At 37.2% G+C, this 9281-nt stretch overlaps 1 protein-coding gene across 2 annotated transcripts in view; it reads right to left on the bottom strand.

The window, feature by feature from the left end:
* Positions 1-1000: 1000 nt before the first annotated feature.
* SLC15A2 (solute carrier family 15 member 2) overlaps positions 1001-9281 on the bottom strand; it is a 35625-nt gene continuing 27344 nt past the window's right edge. For both annotated transcript variants that reach the window (XM_014829590.3, XM_070508950.1), the window contains 3 exons: positions 3842-3988; positions 3132-3236; positions 1001-2844 (listed from right to left, as the gene is read on the bottom strand). In XM_014829590.3, the coding sequence (XP_014685076.2) occupies positions 2668-2844; positions 3132-3236; positions 3842-3988 (429 nt within the window). In that variant the 3' untranslated portion in view covers positions 1001-2667. The remainder of the gene's footprint in view (positions 2845-3131; positions 3237-3841; positions 3989-9281) is intronic.

The raw sequence follows: 9281 nt of genomic DNA, 5'->3' as shown, positions 1-9281 counted from the left end.
CAGAGTGATCTTAAACAGAGAATCAGATTATGTCACTCTCGTATTCTAAACCTGCAACAGTTTCATATCTTACTTAGAATAACATCCAAAATGTCTTACCATGGTCACAATGCCCCACACAGTCTGGTCCCTAGCTTCCTCTGACTGCATCTTCTACCTCTTTTCACCTTACTCAGTCCAGTTCTGTCATACCGACCTTCTTGCTCTTCCTCAATATACCATTGCTTCCTCAAGGCCTTTGCATTCTCTAGGATCTTGGCAATCAGTAAAGGTAAGTGAGGTAACCTTGCATACAGGTATAGTAGATTATTCAGCTTTGTTTTTCCAACATCTAACTTAGTGAATGGTATATAGTAGAACTCAAAGATGTATTTGGATAAACAATAGCTCTCTTTAAAAAAAATGGAGATTTTAGTCAACTATATGGTAAGAATATAAGTCTACATTGTGATGTAGTTGCCAAAAACATCTAATGTTACCTAAGGCTGCATTAACAGAAGAGTATTGTTTTGAGAAGGGTAGGTTCTAGTTCTTCAGGTCAGACCTCTTCTGGAATGTTGTATTTAGCTCCAGATATCACATAGTAAGAGGGATTCTGATCCACCGCTGCATTTCAGACAAAGGTTATTTTTCAGAAGAGGAAAAACAAACTGGTGAAAGGGCTGGGCTATGTTCTGTGAGGACACATGAAAGGAAATGAGAATCTTTTGCTTGATGAATACTTTCTTGATGACTGGGGAGCTCTCCCCAGACAGCGAAGAGTCTGCTACGTGAAAGAGAGAACTATGCTTATTCTTGTTGACTCTAAAGGAAAGAACCAGTGGTAGGAGGTTTCAGAGGGAAGCTTTTAGTTCAGCTCAAGGAGGAACTGCCTACCACGGTTTTCCACAAACCAGTGTTCTGCAAGGCAAACAAAAATGTCTTGTATCTTTACTGCAGGATTTCTCAGAACCTTCAACATGCAAATGTTAAGAAGATATAATATACTTCATTTCCAAAATTTATTTGTCCATAGAAACTTTTATTCAAGCAACACTGTTAGCATCTCTTAAAACAATATTTCATAGAACAGATTGAGTTAAAGCTGCTCAAAAATGAACAGAATATCTTCTAAAGGAGTAAGGTCGTGTTCCTACCAAGATATGTGAGGGTGGTGCTGCTGTCACTTCAGTACTTCTGAAACTTTAGTCACTAAAACTAAAGTATATAATTTTGGGGAAACTGGAGCAACTTCTCTTACTTGTTACGTTTACAATGTGAGATTCAATACAGTTGTAGATGAGAATAACGGGGTAAAACCAATGGAAATGAGGCTCTCTACTATGGTGGTCCTGAACTTTTTTCCTTAGCAATACACCATAATGACATTCCTGTGTCTGTCCATTGACTCATTCGTTGTGTGCAAGGGAATGTTTCTCACCTTTTCATTAACACAAAAACCCTTCATGTTCTACCACTCCTCCCCTCCCCCACAGATTTTGATAGGATTCTCGTATGGGACAACGCCCCCCCATTGAGCACTGCCATTTTAGAAGCTCAAATCTAGAGTATTAATGTAACTTTTTTTGAATAAACAGGGGCTTCCCAGGCCTTAATGAAGAAATGGCATTTAAAAATTATGGGAGAAGGGAAACAAGAAAAATTATCAAAATGAGCAACTACTTTGAGGCTGAAGGGAGTAATAATAAAAAAGGAAGATGGATTCATAAAAATATTGTTATTAAATATTTGCTGCAATAAGCAAGACATGATGTAATAATAAGAAAAAACTGGCCTGACGCTATTGAAAAGGCAGGGCTGGAAAATTACAATTAGTCTCTATACAACTGTCCCCAGGAAGGCAAAATCCAAGGCTGAAGCATTGTTTCCTAAGAAGAACAGGCACCACAGAGGAATGGTTCATCAAGATTTCTGCAATTGCTACCTGTTCCTGTTTTCCAGAACCATGTTTGTTTACCAATGTTTACTATCTTTAATTTGATTTCCAAAGATCCATCAGTACTGAGAAAGTGGTGTTTGGGTTAGTAGATAAAATACTGTAATTATTAGAAAGATATATCTTCTCCTGTGTATTAATAAAATGTCATTCTGTCTCCTACCATCCATACTGAAAAATTTCCTCAGGTCTTATCAAACCTGGATAGCTGACAAGCCAGTCCCCAGACCAGATGACACCAGATGTACCAATTTTTAAGGTCCTGTGAATAGTACAATTACAACGCTTATGAAGAAACTTCAAATACTGTTTCTCTGTTATTCTGCAATTCTGTCCCTAAATCAGCACCTCAAAAAGTAGGATCATCAGTTCTAAACAGCAGATAAAAGAATTCTCACAAACCTTTGCTTACCCACAGAGACCAATCTCAATTATACATTTGTGTTTTTCATGGCCATTTGCAGGCAGTAGGCCAGCTTCAGCAACACTACACAATGTCAACTGAGTTCACTGATAGGTGGGAAGACATAGAGTCTCAGGGTCTTGCTCTCTAATGTACTGGAAAACCCAGGCCTAGAACTGCCTCTGTCATGGGAGAAAAGTGGAGGAGATCAGCTCAGACATGCTGCTACTTCTCCCCACTAACCAAGCAGGAGAAAAAAATGGTTGATGATGGGTGATGGCCAAGATCAAAGCCAAGAACTGGAGTCTGGGCAGAGTCCGGGAAGCCATTAGAGCCTTGTCTTCTTCGTCTCCAGGTTGATCATGTTCCCTTGGGTATGGGGAATCTGCTTATCTGCCGGTCCCTGAATATCCTCTGGCTTTAGAGGAACATAGTAGTAGCCCATGATGGAGAAGATCAGGCAGACCACCAGCAGGAGGCAGGAAAACAAAATGAATTCGGCCCACTGCAGGAAGAAATAGAAGAATATGGAGAAACCTGAAACGAAACGGATCTTCGTAGGATGAGGACTGGGGAGCAGATTGACCCAGGGTCACCAGTTTAAGAAGAGGTTTGCTAGAAGAAGACTGGGTTCACTGGCCTCTCCTCACATGGGCCTATGGTGGCCATTTTTGCCACTTTGTGTGTCTATTTTCATGGCAAAATCTGTATATATCTAACCCACCTCATGTGACAGCACTGAGTGGGGAAACCTTGGATAGACACAAGCTCCTGCTTCCCTTAGACGCATACCTGTACCAGGCCACCGAACTGTGCCACAACAAGCACGATGATATTGCCAACTGCCACTGTCAACAACCAGGCTGCCTGGAGTACAGATTTCATGCTGGAGGGAGCCTAGAGGGGACAAAAGTTTGTGAGTGAACTCCCTACGCCACTCTCATGCCCAGTGCATCTATTCAGAAAACTTCTCTCACAAAAGCTTCCAGATTCAAACTTCCCCCACAAAGTTCAACTATCACACCGATTCAGGGGGTGGTAATAATGTTAACAGTAATAATAAGATAGAGTTCTTAACTAAATATTTTAATTCATTATATCATAAAATCTTCATTACAACCCTAAGAGATAAGTTCTATTAATATTCTTATTTTATACATAAAGAAAAATAGCATTAGAGAGATGATAATTCACTTGCTCAAGGTTACACAATAGGTTATGCAGCCAAAATTTGAACATGGGCAGTTTGATTCCATTGCCGTTCTTCTCAATCTGTAAATATCCTTTTCTAGATCCCAAACAGCATAGGCTACTATGCGGCTCTGCCATGATCCTGGGAGTCAAGATGATTCTCTGTTCAGGGTCATAGATAAGAAATCTAAGGCCAAAAAATATGGAGGTCTTGCCCAGGGTTACATGCCTCTTCACGGCAGTGCCAGGATTAAAACTCACCATCTTCTAAGCAATGTCTCCACCTCCATGCTCTATTTGCAAAAACCTACCTGAGAATAAGAAAACTCGAGTCCGGTGACAGAGAACATGACCTCCCCAGCTGTAACCAGGGCATATTGTGGTAGCTGCCATGCAACGGACATTTTGTTGGCTGGAATGTCTTCCATCTTCCAGGCCTGAGGACCTTGATTGGTGCGCTTAGTGAAGAAAAGAAGAAAAGGGCATGTCAGCAGTCTCAAGTAAACATTCTTGACCTACAGCATTCTGTGATCTTATATCCACCCCCTCTTTTTTACCCTCAAGAGGTTAAGGAATTTCTACACAATTTCAGTTTTTAAAAAAATTCCTTTTGGTAACATTGCACCCATTTGCCTGGATTCAGTCAATCAGATACCATTACCGACAGTGTCCTTAAAGGGCAGAATATTTTGATAATGTAGTTTGGACTCCCACCATTTTGACCTATTGTGTATTTTGATCCTGGCCAACATTTTACGAATAAAATGGCATCTGAGTTATACAAACACAATGAATTTTCAGAAAGCATGTTCTTGAGAAAAGTTTAATTCATCATCCAATTTTCTATGTAAGTACAATTAAACCATTTTTAATAGTTTCCATTAAAATTTTTTTTTACTAAAATTACTTTTATCGGAATAAATTATTTTCTTGGTAACCCTTACATTGAAGATCTTGTTGATCAATTTTTTAAAATCCATATCAAATACCACCTGCTATTTTGAATTCTTTTTACTGGTCATTATTTTTTAACTTAAATCTTATACATTCTAATTTTGTCAACAAGATGCCATTTTTCTTTAAAAGTCTGGTCAAAAAGAATTTCTTGTTATTAATGTTACCAAATATATGTGATTCTACAATCTTTTTTTTTGTTTGTTTAAAACTACTTTTACTATATGCAGGTTTTTAGCTATGGTTGGTTTTATACAGATCGTGTCCACTAATATTTGTTATTATAAGTGGAATGAAATTTTTTTAATTGCATATATTTCTTGGAGTAAAATCGTTATTTGGTGGTAGTATAATATCTAGTATAATATCTGGATAGGCAATGAGATAAAAATGGCAGAGTTAAAATGTCAAGGTCAAAAATCCTTAAAATCAAAAGTCTTTGATGTCCAAATGCCCTCGATTCTCTGAGTCAAAGGGCCATTAGTTTCAAAATACTGAAGTAAATTTTGCTTTAGTTGATATTGTGACTAATATCTGGGCATATGTTTGGGTTTCTCAGCCTAAGAGAAGACTATGACCTGAGTTTCTAAATCAAGATCACATACTCAAATACCCATAGGCAGGTAATTAAGTAAACAAAGCAGGCTGAATGGGAATGATGGAGACTACGGTGAACTGGACAGCATAGGCCCCAGCTAAAGGTACAGCCACCACAGCACCAGACAATTGACATGGTAATACCTGTTACAAAAATCTTTGGATTTTTGTTTTTAAGAAATGTTAGGAATCTAGCCTCTTATGTGAAATCTCTTGAATTTTAAATATTGTCAATTAATAATAATAATTATTATTTTTGTCAATACTTTGCAGGCCAAACAAAACAAGGCCATGGAAGGAACTGGGCCCCCAGGCCTCCAATTTACCATCTCTACTCTAGACGCTTATTAGAGTCTGGCATTCAGAAACAATATATATGACCTCTATCTTGAGCCACATACGAGAGACAGAACAAATGAAAAATGGAATAACACCAGGAATGCAAGTGTTATTGGTTGGATTTTGTCCCCCAAACGTCATATTTTAAGTCCTAACCCCAAGTATCTGAGAATGTGAGCTTATTTTGAAATAGGTTTGTTGTAGATATAATTACTTAAGTTAAAATGAGGTCACTGGGGGGACCCTAATCCAATATGACTAGTGTCCTCATAAGAAAGGAGAAATGCGGCCTTAGACAAGTCTACAGGGAGATCTCTATGTGAAGATGAAGGCAGAGATTGGGGTGATTCTTCTACACACCAAGGAACACCAAATATTGCCAGAAAACTTCTAGAAGCTAGAAGAAAGGCATGGAACGGATTCTTCCTCACAGCCCTCAGAAGGAACCAACCCTACCAATACCTTGATCTTGGACTTCTAGCCTTCACGACCGTAAGATAGTAAATTTCTGTTGTTTAAGCCACTCAGCTTGTGGTACTTTGTTACAACAGCCCTAGAAACTAATATAGCGAGGTTGCTTTAATATGTGAAAATGAATTTATGCCATATCAATAGAATAAAGGACAAAAATCACATGACTATCTCAATAGACACAGAAAAAGCATTTGACAAAATACAATCCCCCTTTATGGTAAAACAAACAAACAAACAAACAAACAATTCAACAAACTAGGAATAGAAGGGAACCTAACCTGATAAATTACATCTATGAGTCGTAAGAGGATATCTGCTCTTACCACATCTATTCAACATTGTACTGAAAGTTTAAGCCAGGACAATTAGTCAAGAAAAAGAAATAAAAGGCATCCATATTGAAAAGGAATTAGTAAAGCTATCTCTATGCAGATGACATGATCTCGTATGTAGAAAATCCTAAGGGATCCACTAAAAAAACTATTAGAACTAATAAATTAGTTCAATAAGGTTGCAGGATGCAAGATCAATATACAAAATCAATTGTATTTCTACACACTTGCAATGAACAATCTGAAAATAAAATTAGGAAAATGATTCCATTAACAATAGCATCAAAGGGATAAAATGCTTAGGAATAAATTTAACAAAGTAAATTTAAAACTTATATTCTAAAAACTGTAAAACATTGTTTAAAAAAATTTAGGTCTTAAAGAAGACCTACATGAATGGAAAGACATCTCATGTTCACTGATCAGAAGACTTACACTGTTAAGATAGCAATATTGCTCAAAATCACCTACAGATTCAATGCAATCCCTATCAAAAGCCCAGCTAGCTCCTGATCCTAAGCTGATCTGAAAATTTATTTGGAAATTCATGGGACCCAGAATTGCCAAACCAATTTTGAAAAGGAAGAATAGCATTGAAGGACTCATACTTCTGGATTTTGAAATTTACTACAAAGTAACAGTAATCAAGACAGTGTGGTACTGGCACAAGGATAGTCATGTGGATCAATAGAATAGAATTGAGAAGTCAGAAATCAGTCCACACATTTATGGTCAATTGATATTTGACGAGAGTGCCAGCACCATTTAATGGGGGAAAGAACAGTCATTTCTACAAATTATGCTGGGACAACTAGATATTCACAAACAAAAGAATGAAGTTAACCCCCTATCTCAAACCATACACAAAAATTAACTCAAACTGGACCAAAGACCTAAATATAAGAGCTAAAACTGTAAAACTCTTAGAAGAAAACATAGGCATAAATGCTTAAGATCTTGGATTAGACCATGGTTTCTTAGATACCAAAAGCATAAGCAACCCAAGAAAAAATAGATAAATTGAACATCACAAAAATTAAAAATGTTTGTGCTTCAATGGACACCATCAAGGAAGTTAAAAAGACAACCTATTGAATGGGAAAGATTATTTGCAAATCATACTTGACAAGTGGACTTATATCCAAAATATATAAGGAATGCTTACAACTCAATAATAAAGAGACAACTCAGTTAGAAACTGGGCAAAGGATCTGAAAAGACATTTCTCCAAGTCAGATATACAAATAGCCAATAAGTACATGAAAAGATGCTCAACATAATTAGCCATCAGGAAAATACAAATCAAAACCACAATAAGATACCATTTAACACCTACAAGGATGAGCTATAATTATAAAGACAGAAAAACAAGTGTTGGTGAGGATGTGGAGAAATTGCAACCCTTATACACTATTGGTGAGAATGTAAAATAGTGCATTCACTTTGGGGAAGTCTAGCACTTCCTCAGATGGTTGAACATAGACTCACCACGTGACCCAAGAATTCCACTCCTAGGTGGATATCCAAGAGAAGTGAAAACATATGTCTACACAAAAACTTATATATGTATGTTCATGACAACATTATTTTTAATAGTCAAAAGGTGGGAAAAAACCAAATGCCCATCCACTGATGAATAGATAAATAAAATGTGTTATATCCATACTATAGAATATTATTTGGCAATAAAAAGAAATGAAGTACTGATACATGCTATAACATGGATGAACCTTGAAAATATGCTAAATAAAAGAATCTTGACACAAAAGGCCACACGTTGTATCTTTCCATTTATATGAAATGTCCAGAATAGGCAAATTTATGGAGACAGGAAGTAGACAAGTGCTTGTCCAGGTTTAGGGGGTTTGGAAGAAAACGAGAAGTGACTGCTAAAGGGTATCGAGCTTCTTTTTGGAAGGATGAAAACGTTCTAAATTACACAACTCTGTGAATATAATAAAAACCATTGAATACATATTATTGAAAATATATGGGCTGGCTCCGTGGCCGAGTGGTTAAGTTCGCGCGCTCCACTGTGGTGGCCCAGGGTTTGGATCCTGGGTGCGGTCATGGCACCGCTCATCAGGCCACGTTGAGGCGGCATCCCACATCCCACAACTAGAAGGACGTGCAACTAGGATATACAACTGTGTACAGGTGGGGTTTGGGGAGATAAAGCAGGAAAAAAAAAAAAAGATTGGCAACAGTTCTTAGTCTAGGTGCCAATCCTTAAAAAAAAAAAGGAAGATTGGCAACAGTTGTTAGCCCAGGTGCCAATCTTTAAAAAAAAAAAAAAAAGAAATTCTCTCTGTATTGAATGTTAGTATATTTAAAATCTTTGTACTCTTTAAATGGGTGAATTATCTGGTATATGAATTATGTCTCAATTAAGCTGTAATAAAAAAATGGCATACCAAAGATACCAGGTTATTAAATTAATTAAAATAAGTAAAACTTTACAGATTATTCTCATCATAGGTCTGGAAATGTTCCATCATTTCTTATTCAGTACCTTTTTCTTATATTTAATACAATGCCAAAAGTAATGAGATAAAATTAGAATCAAGATTGACATCAAAATTAAAATTCAGAGGTACCCTGCCCTGCCCTAATTGCTGAGACAATTGCTTTTGAGGGATCACCGTTAACTGATCCCCCTAACTTTGTGTAGAGATTGACATTTGCTACCAGTCTTGGTATTTTAGACTATGACATGCTGGCAGATCAATTTCCAGGGAGCTATGAGACTCGCATGTGGAGTCAGTCAAGAAGACATAAATGATCTTTGCTTTCTTGGGGACGTAAAGAGACTGGAGTAGACCACGTAATCTTATAACAATGGCTCAAGATAAATTATGTTTCCCATGACCCAAGACCCTGTGCCTGCTGCCAGTGTTATCTCTTTTAATGTGCCCTATGGAGACTATAGTGGGCCTTCTAAAGTCACTATAGAATCTATCACATTACACTAAACATAAGTATGTGATCCTGTCTTGCAACAGAGTCTACTTTGGATCCCAGGATAGATACAGATACAGATGTAGATACAGATACA

The sequence above is a fragment of the Equus asinus genome, chromosome 5 (genome assembly GCF_041296235.1).
Source record: "Equus asinus isolate D_3611 breed Donkey chromosome 5, EquAss-T2T_v2, whole genome shotgun sequence".
NCBI lineage: Eukaryota > Metazoa > Chordata > Mammalia > Perissodactyla > Equidae > Equus > Equus asinus.
This window is presented reverse-complemented; position numbering and strand designations above follow the sequence as displayed.